Below are 13,670 nucleotides of genomic sequence, written 5' to 3' on the forward strand. Positions count from 1 at the left end.
AATTTGATTTTTGAAAATAATTGAGAAGAACAAAGTGTTAAAAAAAAAACCTATGTTTTAAAAATCATTGTGACAGAAACCGTATTTGGGTTGTACTTCTCTGGAAACCTTTGATCTTTTGAAATTTGTTAGGTGGGAAAGGGGCTTGAGATGCATTAATTTTCAACAGCAAGTGTAATATCAGAAAAACTGTGCCAATAATCCAATGATCTAAAATCAGAGCCACTTGCAGTGACGATTGTTGTCCCACATTAAGCTTTGCCACTGTGAGGGTGGCTCCTCCTATATTATGGTAAAAACTAACGAGTATGAACATCAAGGGTTGTTAATACAGTACTCAGTCAAAAAAGATGTCTATATATGAAATGACAAGATCAACATATATAACCCTGTCATCATCACCCATTCACTATTCCAAGAGATAAAAAGACGAAGATTCCAAACACTCAACTTTTGTATATACGATCAAAGGATAGTGAATTATGAAGGTTCTTCTTTTAGGCACGAGGCCAGCCTCCAGGCCCCTCTAATCAGTACTCTACTTTTCTTGACTTCCCTGTCAATGGTTAATTGTTTTAAAATTCACAAACCCTGTCTTTTTCAGCAATGGGATGGAACTTGGAAGAAGAGTACTCACTCTTTATCAATGTAAACACACTAATATTTTATGCGGTCAGTGCACCCACATGGCCATTACGCGGTTCGTATTCGCCTATAAATCACCTCAACTTGGGACATAGAAAGTCACAGACTTGCACAACAAAAAACCACACCTCATAATTTCATTAACAGAGCTAGAGAGGATGAAGGTATGTTTTGTATGCTTGAGAAAGTTTAATTTTCAGTTCTCCTGATCAAGTAGTTGATATATAGGTGTCGTGATCATTTTTGTTGGGTTTGCAGCAAAAGGTAGTGATCAAGGTCAGCTTCAGTGGTGAAAAGAAGTCCAGGACCAAAGTTATGCAGGCTGCAGTTGGTGTACCAGGTAATACATGTAGTTTTAATTTGCTTGTACAGTTGTACTGTGCTGATCATTTGGTGTGAGTTTAACTATTATTAAACAGTCTTAGTATTAAATTAGATAACAGTGCCTTTTGGTTGAATTTTTGGTGGGACAGGTGTTGAATCAATAGCTTTTGGAGGTGAAGACAATGATCAAATTGTAGTAATTGGTGAAAGCTTAGATTCAGTTAACTTGACATGTCTACTAAGGAAGAAAGTCAGGTTTGCTGAACTTTTAAGCGTCTCATCGGTGGAGAAGGAGGAGGAGGAGAAGATGACTGAACCTGGGGTGCAGCCGATGGTTTGGCCAACTGTTCAAGCTGGTGTGCCGCAGTATTATTACACAGTTGTTCCAGATAACCGCAGTGAACCATGCAGTATCATGTGAAGCTCATGGAAACCAACCAACAAGGAGTGCTCATATTTGTAATACAAATCTCATTTTGCAGGAATGGGGATTAATTGACTTGTGCCTCAGTAGAATCGAAAATAGAATTATTGTATTGTATTGTATTATGTTAAAATTAGATATGTAGTTTGTTTGAAGAAAATAAATTTTGTTGAAAATGAAGCTATAATTTAATGATCTACTATGAACAAGAACTCCAGCATCTTTCCTTATTTTAGACTATAGATTGAAAACTGAAAGTATGACGTAAGATTCATTAGTCATGAAATTTTATAATTTTATATTTATAAAAGTTGACATGTCTGTTAAAGGTTGTACTTTTGTACCCACTATTTATTTGGGTACCTACCAACATTTGAATAATAATAAAATGACGTGTAAAGTGTGTATTATTAATTTTTTTTTAAAAACCTTATCAAATCATTACTAGAAATAATCACATGCATCTCATACATATCTAAATATTATTACTTTTTTTTAATAATTTATTATTAAATATCAAATATAATTATTATTTAATGAGCTGCCTAACTCTATTTAAAAAAAATCCTACCAATCGATCTTATACTCTCATTATTTATATATACAAAAGGAGATATTAATTTAATATGAAAATTAAATAGTTTCAACCACCAAATTACAAAATATATGAGATGTGTTTTGATAAATCAAATTTGATTCGATGTGTTTTGGTAAATCAAATTTAAAGATCAAGTTCGAAACATTTTGAGGAATGACACATTATAATGTGATGTTCTCCTTTTATAAGAATAAGATAGACTTGTGCCTCAAGATATGTATGTTATGGTTAAGATTCAACATGTCAGTCAAGCTAGAAAATGGAAAAAAACAAAGGACACAGAAATATAAAGACTAATCCAAAAGGAAGAGGAAAGGCAAAGAACTTTAATCTATACTTTCTCCAACTTTAATTTGATACCAGGTGTAAAATGAGATATGAAAAGTAACCGAGTCATCAAGGTCATTCCAAAGTTCTCAAATGAACATTATGGTTTTTTTGGCCACGTTTTTGGAAAATAGTTATAAAAAAACTGTCTTTACAAGAATTCTAAAAACCAATCTCAATAGTTATTAAAAATAAAATTTTATTTGAAAAACTAGAATATAAAAAATAGTTTTCTCAATTTTTTTCAATTGTTACTTAAATCGCAATTAAAATATTGTGATATAGCGCCAAAATATTGAGTTTCGGTGGACCTTGACATAATATATAGGAGAGAACTATCAATGTACCGATATTTCGATAATTTAGGGAGAATTTCATTGATTTTTTTGGCATTTTACTGATTTTTTGCTGCCATTTCGGGATATTTTAGGGCAGTTAATGGGCTATGTGGTCAAACTTCATGATTTTTCGTCATATTTCGTGATATTTTGAGGCAGTCAACATGGGCAGTGCAGCCAAAAGGTTCACCATGCATCTTGAACCAATCACTGGGTCAAGCTTGCCCCTTATCATGTAGGTTGCACCAAATATATATAGACTAAAACTCATCATATAAATATAATATTAAAAGAATGTTTTAAAGAATAAATTAATTATAATTATTTTATAATTAAATGAAAAATTTTCATCTAATTGATTACCAAAAATATAAAATTATTGTGATAATTTTCTTCATAGTGTTTTTAATATCATTAATATATTAATTAAATATTAAAAATTATATAGACAACCATACATGTTTTTGTTGGGTAAATTTAATGAGGGAAAAATCTGAAGTAGAAAAGATTTTTAAAGAATTTTACAGAATGATTGAAAACCAATTTCAAACAAAAATCAGTATTTTGAGATCTGATAATGGGATGGGTAAATTTAATGAGGGAAAAATCTGAAGTAGAAAAGATTTTTAAAGAATTTTACAGAATGATTGAAAACCAATTTCAAACAAAAATCAGTATTTTGAGATCTGATAATGGGACTGAGTACTTTAATAAAGTTTTGGAAACCTTTTCAAACGAGAAAGGAATTTTACATCAATTCTCATGTTCTGATACCCTTGAACAGAATGGAATAGCTGAACGTAAATAGAAACACTTGTTAGAAGTAGCACGGGCTATGATGTTTTACATGAATATTCCAAAATACTTATAGGGGGATGCCATACTAACTGCTTCATATCTAATTAACAGGATGCCTTAAAAAATTTTGCAATATACCACTCATTTGGAGTGCTTGAAAAAGGTATTTGCAGAATCTCGAATTAATTTTGAATTATCCTTGAAAATATTTGGTTGCACTGCATAGGTACACATTCCAAACATTCCAAAAAGGTCAAGATCTAAGTTAGACCCAAGATCAGAAAAATGTGTTTTTTGTAGGATATACTCCTAATAAAAAGGGTTACAAATGTTTTAATCCCTTTACAAAACGTTTTTACACAACTATGGATGTTTCCTTTATGGAAAATGTCTCATATTTTACCAAAAATTTACTTAAGGGGAAGAAATTAAAGGAAACAAATTTTTGGGAAATTGTTGAACCTTTACCTAGTGTAATTCTTGATATCTCTCTTGAAAAAGAAAATAAGGAAACTAAGCCTATTGAATCTGAATATGAAATTGGTTTGTCAAAAGAAGAAATACTACGAATGAAAAAAGAAACAATCTTGAGCCTGTGGTTTATTCAAGGAAAAAAGTCCCTGAAAGAAGTAAAGACCAGCCGATCATCCCAACACATGGTCAACCGAAAGCCCTGGGCAATGGCTCTCTAAATGCCTCAGGTAACCCTCGTTCTATTCCTACTCCTATACATACTTCTTTTTTTCCTGTTACTGATCTAAGTTTACCATCACACTTTGATCCAAGTCCAAAAATATCTGCACCTAAACCTAGTTTAGGATCAGCCCTAGTTGATCTTGTACATGACCTTGACCTTGATCTCCCTATTGCTCTTAGAAAGGGAACCCGAGCCTGCACTAAACATCCCATTGCCAAATATATCTCCTATAGTAACTTTTCTGACAACTATAGAGCATTCACTACAAATATTTCAAAACTTGTGGTACCTAGAAATATTCAGGAAGCACTAGATGAACCGAGTTGGAAATTGGTAGTGTATGAGGAAATGAATGCCTTAAAAAAGAATGGCACTTGGGAGGTTATAGATTTACCAAGGGAAAAAAAAGTTGTAGGGTGCAAATGGGTGTTTATAATAAAGAGTAAAATAGATGGAAGTGTTGAGAGATACAAAGCTAGACTTGTGGAAAAGGATTTTACTCAAACCTATGGGATAGACTACCAAGAGACTTTTGACCCTGTAGCTAAAATAAATTCGATTAGAGTTTTGTTGTCCCTTGCAAAAAATTCCAATTGGCCCTTACACCAATTGGATGTTAAAAATGCATTTCTTAATGGAGACCTAGATGAGGAAGTGTTCATGAGTCCTCCACTAGGTTTTGAAGAAAGGTTTGGAGTTGGGAAAGTGTGCAAATTGAAAAAGTCTTTATACAGACTTAAGCAGTTGCCTAGAGCTTGGTTTGAGCGCTTTGGCAAAGTAATAAAGCATTATGGATATACTTAAAGTCAAATTGACCACACGATGTTCTACAAACATTCAAATGAAGGTCAAGTAGCCATCTTAATTGTGTATGTTGATGATATTGTGTTAACTGGGAATGATTGCAATGAACTAGAGAAGCTGAAGGGGAAACTTGTTGAGAAATTTGAGATTAAGGACCTATGGGCATTAAAATACTTTCTTGGGATGAAGTTTGCTAGGTCCAAAGAAGGTATCTTTGTAAATCAACGGAAGTATGTTCTTGATCTTCTTGATGAGAAAGATATGTTAGGATGTAAGCCTGCTGAAATACTTATAGAGCCGAATGTAAAATTGTAGCCTAAAAAAGCCAAGAATGTGAAGGACTAGGATCGTTATCAAAGACTTGTTGGGAGATTGATTTACCTATCCCATACATGCCCTGACATAGCATTCTCATTGAGTATGGTTAGTCAGTTTATGCATGCGCTTGGACCAGAGCATTTTGAAGCTGTTTATAGGATTCTAAGGTATCTAGAGGGGACACTAAGTAGAGGCCTTCTGTTTAAGTCACGAGAACACCTACAAATTGAAGCCTACACCAATGCAGACTGGTCTAAGCATAGTGGATCGAAGGTCCACATTTGGGTACTGTTCATTTGTAGGTGACAACTTGGTTACGTGGCGAAGTAAAAAATAGAACATGGTTACTAGAAGCAGTGCTGAGACTGAGTTTAGAGCTGTAGCTCATGGTATTTGTGAGATTATGTGGATAAGAAGATTACTGGAAGAGTTAAAGATGACAGGTTCATCTCCTATGAAGTTGTATTGTGACAACAAGGCAACAATTTCAGTAGCTCACAATCCAGTTCTCCATGACCGCACCAAACATTTGGAAGTGGACAACATTTCATTAAAGAGAAGATAGACAACGGATTGATTTGTATGACCTATATCCCTACTGAGGAGCAAGTGGATGATGTCTTCACCAAAGGACTACACAAGAGGCAATTTGATTTTCTAGTTGGCAAGCTGACTATGGAAGATATCTTTAAGCCAGATTGAGGGGAAGTGTTGGAAAACTGAAACTGATATGGAAAGAAGTAACTTTGTAAAGTTATAAATTAACTATTAGTTGCCAATCTTTGTATTTTTAGGAAAGTAATTGTTAGGAGTAATTCTTTCACTTTAATCAGTGATTTAGTTTTCTAATTTGAAGGATTTGTATATGCTTTAAACTCTATAAAAGAATAATCTTAATGAAAGATTATTATTTGCGTGAAACCTTATTTTTCAAGTGAATATAAATAAATAAAAAAGTGTTTTAATGTATTTTTGATACATGACATATAAAAAAAAAAAAATTTTGAAAAATCATTTATCATATTATTGTCCAAGAATCACTCCAAATAATTCTAAAAAATTCATAAAAGATCTAAAAAGAAACACTTCCAAAGATAAGGAAGATTTTCTAGCACTCAATATCACTCTCAAACGGGCAGGGATGATTGTTGTCCCACATTAGCCTCTGCCACTGTGAGGGTGGCTCCCTTATGAGTATGAATATGAAGGGTTGTTAATACGGTGAATCTAAAAGATATCTACATGAAATGAAAAGATCAACATACGTAGCCCCGTCATGATCACCATTCCAAAAGTAAAAAGGAAACAAATGGAAAAAGATGGAGATTCCAAACACTGATCAACTTTTGTATATATGAAAGGATAGTGATTTATGAAGGTTCTTGTTTTAGGCATTGGGCCAACCTCCAGGTGCCTCTAATTACTCTACTTTTCTTGACTTGTCAATGGTTAATTGTTTTAAAATTCACAATCACTTTTTCAGCAATGGGATGCAACTTGGAAGAAGAGTACTCGCTCTTTATCAATGTAAACACACTCATATATTTGTGGTCAGTCCACCCACATGGCCATTACGCGGTTAGTATTCGCCTATAAATTGCCTCAACTAGGGACATAGACCGTCGCAGAATTGCACAACAGAAGACCACACCTCATAATTTTGCCAGCGAAAGAGTAGTGTTTCTGGGCAAAATTTTTCTGCTTAACAGAGAGGAGATGAAGGTATGTGTTGTATGCATGAGATAGTTTTCAGTTCTCCTGATCAAGTAGTTGATATGTAGGGTGTGATGATAATTTTTGTTGGATTTTTGCAGCAAAAGGTAGTGATCAAGGTCAGCTTCAATGGTGAAAAGAAGTCCAGGACCAAAGTTATGCAGGCTGCCGTTGGTGCACCAGGTAATATATGTAGTTTTAATTTGCTCGTACTGTGTTTATTGTTAAACAAAGTCTTAATATTAAATTAGATAACAGTGCCTTGTGGTTGAATTTTGGTGGTATAGGTGTTGAATCAATAGCTTTTGGAGGTGAAGACAATGATCAAATTGTAGTAATTGGTGATAGCTTAGATTCAGTTAACTTGACACGTTTACTAAGGAAGAAAGTCAAGTTTGCTGAACTTTTAAGTGTCTCATCCGTGGACGAGAAAAAGGAGGAGAAGAAGATGACTGAACCTGGAGTGCAGCCAATGGTTTGGCCAACTTATCAAGCTGGTGTGCCACAGTATTATTACACAATTGTTCGAGATAACCGTGATGAAACTTGCAGTATCATGTGAAGCTCATGGAAAACCAACCAACCACAAGGACTACTCATATTTGTGATACAAATCTCATTTTGCAGGAATGGGATTAATTAACTTGTGGCCCAGTAGAAGCTAAAATAGTTTAATTATTGTATTGTATTATGTTAAATTTAGATATGTAGTTCCAATTTTGCTTGTTGAAGAATATAATTTTTGTTGAAAATGAAGCTATAATTTAATGATCTACCAGGAACAAGGACTCATGCATCTTTCCTTATTTTACCCTATAGATTGAAAACTGAAAGTATGATGTTAGAGTCATTAGTTGTGAGATTTTACAATTTTATGGCCTTTGCAAAAGTTGACATGTCTGCCAACCTAGAACATGGAAACAGAGGAGGGCACAGGGAAATATAAAGACTAGCCCAAAAAGAGAAGAAAGGCAAAGAACTTTCATGAACACCTTTACTTTCTCCACCTTTTGATGCCATCAGCTGTAAAATGGGATATCAAAATAAGTCATCAACAAAGTTATTGAATGAACGTCATGTTAATTTTTCATTTGAGCACTTTATGTTGAATACAGATACTGAGTCATGAAGGGGCAATATAAAACCAATAGTAGGCAAAAGGCATGGATATGGTAAAATGCCTGTGGCTTACATGCAAGGTTCACAGAATTTGGTGGTTCTGCTACACATTTCTTCTCATATGTGTAGACTACAAATGGCGTATAACAGGGAAAAAGAAATTTTCAGCTGATGCTTGAAGGCCTTCAACATTGTTCAGGCTGCAGGTAATCAGGAAAAAAACTTACAGTTGAAATCAATAGGATACTCCAATAGTTGAAAACAGAAGCATGAAAGTGCATAAAACCACCTGGGGCATTTGGATATTTGATGCAAATAAAAAAAACTCAATGAAGTTTACTGCATCTGAGTACACATCGTTTTGTCTTTTTGTTTTTCCCTTTTCTTCTTGTTGTTGTTCATCTGTAAAAAGAAGACCATGTTATCATTTTTTTTTTGGGATGACTGTGATATCAGGAAATAAGTTCCTATACTATTAATTTTGTAGATGTGGTTTAAAGGTAAATAATCCGTGTGACCTACAGTGTGTTCTGATTCATAAGACTCATGTTCATTTCCTCTCGGTTCAAACAAAAAATCCAAGCTCTATAGTCCAAGAAGATAAGGACTAGTCAGCCAAGAAAAGGCCAGAGAGAAGTTATGTGCCGTGTTTGGAGTGTATGTTCAAAAGTAGCATAAACCCCACCATTATCACCATTAGAAAAAGCAGAAACACAAAAAGGCGAAGAGTGATCCTAAAGTAGATATGGAAGCATTAAAGTTGGGAACCCTCAACTTTTATATATTTTAGAGGCTAATGAACCAAGATTTTTAATTAGCAGTAGGCCCTCTAATGACACTGCTTTCTTGACTTCTGTCAACGATCTATTGCTTTAGAATACACAAACTGTATTTTTGCAGTGGGATGGAAAAGAACTTAGTTTTATCAATGTGAACACTCATATTTATATTTGCCTATAAATCCCCCTCAAACCTTTTCTTCATAAAACTTATATTATATACTTATTTATAATAAATTAGTTTCCAAACTATTCTTCATATTTTTAATTGTTACTCAAAATACTTTACACAAAATAACAGAAGACATCTTACATTTATTTAAACAACAATATATTTTCAAAATAAATTAAAAAGTTACTTTTTGTTTTAAAGAGTAGAAAACCCTTTCAAAAACAGCTTTCACACACACCTCATGTTTTCTATTTAAGCACTTATATTTCAATACAAGTATTATTTTCAGTTATGTAAATGGGAATGTGAACCCTTTGATATACATGGTAAAATGCCCATGGCTCATATTCAAGATTCACAGACTTAATTTGGTAGTTCTGCAGGTTCTGCTACACATTTTTCTCATATGCACTGTAGACTTCAAATGGCAGGCAACTGGAGAAGACCAAGAGGGAAGACATGTGCCGTGTTTGGAGCATATATATGTTGAAAGCAGCATATCCCTACCATCATCAACATTACAAAATCCAGAAATACAAAAAGGTCAAGACTGCGTTGCCCAAAGTGTGGAAGGGTTAAAGTTGGGAATTCATCAACTTCTAGGTTTATATCAGAGGCTAATGCACGAAGCTTCTTTATTAGCAGTGGGACGACCCCCGAGACCCCTCTAATTGCTTTACTTTTGTTGACTTCTCCTGTCAATGGTGTATTGTTTTAAAATTCACAACCCTTTCATGCAATGGCATAGAAGAACACTCGGTCTTTCTCAATGTGAAAACTCCACATGGCGATTATGCGGTCGTATTTGCCCATGATCTCCTGATGGTCAATTAGTAGCTTGAGTCAAGAGTCAGAGTTAGAGTCATACAATAGAAGATCCCAACAAACAGTTACATCAGCAAAAGACCATTTGGGAAATTCTGCATGCTACTAGAAGGATGAAGGTATGTGTCAGCGTGGAAGAAAATATCGGTAATCACGGATATATCGGTACTTCGATTTTACGGATATATCGGATATATCGGAGATATATCGACGGATATTTTGGAAAAAAATATTGGTAGGCTTAAAATTGTTAAAAACTCATGAAAATGTAAAGAAAACTTCATAATAATATAATTAGAAGTATAATAGACATTTTAAAGTTGTTTTGTAGAAAAATTTGATATACATATGATATAATTTGCGATATTAAATGTAATTATATCATGTCGATCTATAAGAAATGTTAATTTTGTAATTGTTCTCATTATAAAGTCACATAAAATACTTCATTTCATTAAATAGCAATAATTTGTACACATTACATTAGAATGTCCCTTTGGTACCAAAATGAGGATCGATGTGGTTCAATGGGATTGATAGATGAAGGAACATCGTCTTGCTGTTGGAGACAATATTGGTACCAACTCAATGAGCCTCGATAATATTGGTTAAAAATTCTAACATGCCATGCATATATCTCTTGAGTCCTGCCCACTGCCTCTACATGGATAGGATACTCAAAGTTCACCCATGTGTTAATGCCCAATCCTCCTTCCATCTGATATGGAACTTGGTAAGGCATTTGTCTAGAAGGTGAATAACACGACATACCATACTCTTCATCTGTTGAACTTGAAGGTTGACCATAACTCATCACATGAGGAGGGTAGACATTAGCCTCATTCGAGGAGTCACTAAATTGAGTTCCTATACTCATAGATTCAAAACTCCCTGAAAGTAACTCCTCATTATATGGTTCCATCATTCGTTCTCTTCCTCTATAAGGCTTCCCAATAGCTCCTATGCCTGGACCAGCTCTTCTAGAGCCATGGTCTTCATCCTGTGTGTAGTGTGTGAAAGTATTTTCACAGGTGAATTGGCTGACTGGATATTGACTATGTTGACGTTCATTAATATCTCCTCCCGCATTATCACCTCCATCATCAGTTCCACCTCTTGAACCATCGTAACCAGAAGCAGAAGTACCTGCAGCACTAGGTCTACTACTATGGCCAGCGCTTGTGGAGTCAATCTCTTGGTGGGAATCATCAGTATCTTTGCTAAAACTTTCAGAGTGAACTTCTTCAGATAACACACGTTCAACATTAACTCCAAATTCTCGAGCATGAGTGGCAATTCGTGGATCGGGATTTCCAACTTCGTCATCCAAGTGTATAGGCCTCACCCATTGGAACAACTGATTATCTTCTTCTTCACCCACCTTGGCTGAAATGTCAAGAAGATCAAGATAATCTTTTTCAGAAACTCGATCATTTTCTGCCTCCATATCGCGTAACTTTAGCCTCATATTATAGTAACAAAAAACTAATTGCTCCAATTGAGAGTAAGCCAAACGATTTCGTTGCTTTGTGTGGATGAGAGCAAACGTGCTCCAATTTCTCTCACAGGCAGTAGATGATGCAGTTTGTGAGAGAACTTTGATGGCTAACTTTCTCAATGTAGGTGTTTGATTCCCATACATAAACCACCATTCAGCTGCAACCAATTTGATAATCATATAAATACTTATGTGGTGAATTTACAATAATGATAATCAATTTTTTCCTATAAAGACTCACTGGGCACCATGGTTAACCTTGCTGCAATCGCTGCTCGATCACCGAATCCTCTTTTTGCATCTCGAAAAAGCACAAACTATGTATTCAACATTTAATTTGTTAATATCATATTTGTTAGTAAACGTTCAAATAAATTGATGAATGAAATTATTGTTTTATAGACAAATAATAGTTTTTTATTTCACTACAAGAAAAAGAATCATTGTTGACATATATTATCTTTACTTAAAGTAGTATATGTCAATATTTTTTATTTAAATGGGCAACTATGACATATAAAACTTAGTTAAAAGAAATAATGACATATATGAATTCCAGTTATTATTCCATGACTTATAACGATGCAACCTTGACAGAGAATTTATAAGTCAATATAAAATTAATATATTTGTATGTCAAGGTAGCTAAATAAAGGCAATAATGACATATATGGAATTTGCTAAAATTTTCTTTAATTTATAGTAATACAATCTTGATAGAAAAATTATAAGTCAATATATATAGTTAAAATATTCGTATGTCAAGGTTGGTAAAAGCTATCTTGACAAATAATTTATAAGTCAATGTAATTTCATTTATAAATCTATTAAGGTTATATTAGTAAATATTGAAAATCTCACTTCTCATTTTTTTTTTCTTTTAATTCTATCTAAACCCATTCCCATCTAGAAGCAACTTGAAAGAAAATCCTAAGAGGCCACCATTAAAAATTTTGTGAAAAGTTAAAATATTTTTCATGAAAATTTATTGGATTAGATATTTATTCTCCTTGCAAATATATATCCTTTATAGGGTTTAAATTTTTGTTTTTTTTTTTTTGTTTTTTTTTTTGCATTTTTTATGACATTTATTAAATGATGTAACATGACTTCCTTTTATTTGGTTTATTATTGCAACCATAATAATTATGAAAAAATTCATTATAGTATTTTAGGAAAATTTGGAACTTAAAAAAAAGTGGTCCTTAATTATTTTAGGAAACTATGGTACTGTTTAGAAGTACCATTATATAATTCATTTGGACAACAAGAGAAGACATAAAAATTGTATATCAAATTTCATTAATTATAATTTTAAGATAATGAAATTGTTTTATATTTATGCATAAAAAGTTGGAAATAAAATATGTAATATTTTTAATTCTCTCTTATCTAAGTCCTAAGGATGCTTTGATCTCATAATATGATATAGACCACTGGCATGAGGTGGTCCATAATCTAACCTTAAATATGAATGAAAATTTCTTTGATCTTGAGCTCGGGTTGTGCAAGGAATGCTTACTCAAGGTTCAAGAACATTAATCAAAGGAACATGAAATTAAAGCCAAGTGAAAGGCCCATGAAATCTCCGTCTTTGATCTTGCAGCAATTCAGCTGCGCACTCTCTGTTTTTGCTCCTCATGGCATGTTCTGCTGGTACACACCCCATTGGTCCAGTGCCCGTCACAAAAACCCTTCGTGCTCCAAGCTTATATAGCCTTTGCAACCATAAGTTTAGACCATACATATAAGTCACTAAAATATATAACATTAATACATTGTATTTTGTTAGAAAATGGGACAACCCAACGCACAAAATAGTAATAGTGCTTATTTATAAAGTTTACATGCATTGGAAAAGGCTCTAATGTAACAAGTGTCTCTACCTACCAAAACAAGTCTCTTGTGATAGACTATCATATATGCAATACCATAATGCATTTGCCCTCAACTCATCCCCAATTCCTCATTAGATTCAATAGTGAATATTTTATGCAGATTAGGCCAAAATGTAACACATGCTGGGGAGAATTACCATTAGATTTTTTCGGCACTTGGAGATGAGATAGCAAACATAATTGGGCAGAGTAAATTGGCGAGATCTTGTAGAGTTGGGCACCAAGTAGTAGTTGTTGACAAAGTCGTTTCTGCCTAGAGTGATGAGGACGAGTGCTTTAAACAAAAGGAAACAAGACATGTTGGCCACATATTATTAAAGAACACCTGGGAGAAGTGGAATGTACAAGTTGCACCATGTATGGAAGGCTAATAAAAAGTTATTTCTAAATCGT

At 33.7% G+C, this 13,670-nt stretch overlaps 2 protein-coding genes across 2 annotated transcripts; both read left to right on the plus strand.

Moving 5' to 3' along the window:
- The first annotated feature begins 704 nt into the window (after positions 1-704).
- Positions 705-1,588, plus strand: LOC104881910 (disease resistance protein Pik-1). The gene is made up of 3 exons (XM_010663436.3): positions 705-809; positions 904-985; positions 1,119-1,588. The coding sequence occupies exons 1-3, from the start codon at positions 804-806 to the stop codon at positions 1,388-1,390; spliced, it is 360 nt and encodes a 119-aa protein (XP_010661738.1). The 5' UTR covers positions 705-803; the 3' UTR covers positions 1,391-1,588.
- Positions 1,589-6,760: 5,172 nt separating this feature from the next.
- LOC100854219 (heavy metal-associated isoprenylated plant protein 47) lies at positions 6,761-7,759 on the plus strand. The gene is made up of 3 exons (XM_010663435.3): positions 6,761-6,995; positions 7,088-7,169; positions 7,274-7,759. The coding sequence occupies exons 1-3, from the start codon at positions 6,990-6,992 to the stop codon at positions 7,546-7,548; spliced, it is 363 nt and encodes a 120-aa protein (XP_010661737.1). The 5' UTR covers positions 6,761-6,989; the 3' UTR covers positions 7,549-7,759.
- Positions 7,760-13,670: the final 5,911 nt, after the last annotated feature.

This window comes from Vitis vinifera, chromosome 15 (genome assembly GCF_030704535.1).
Source record: "Vitis vinifera cultivar Pinot Noir 40024 chromosome 15, ASM3070453v1".
Lineage (NCBI taxonomy): Eukaryota > Viridiplantae > Streptophyta > Magnoliopsida > Vitales > Vitaceae > Vitis > Vitis vinifera.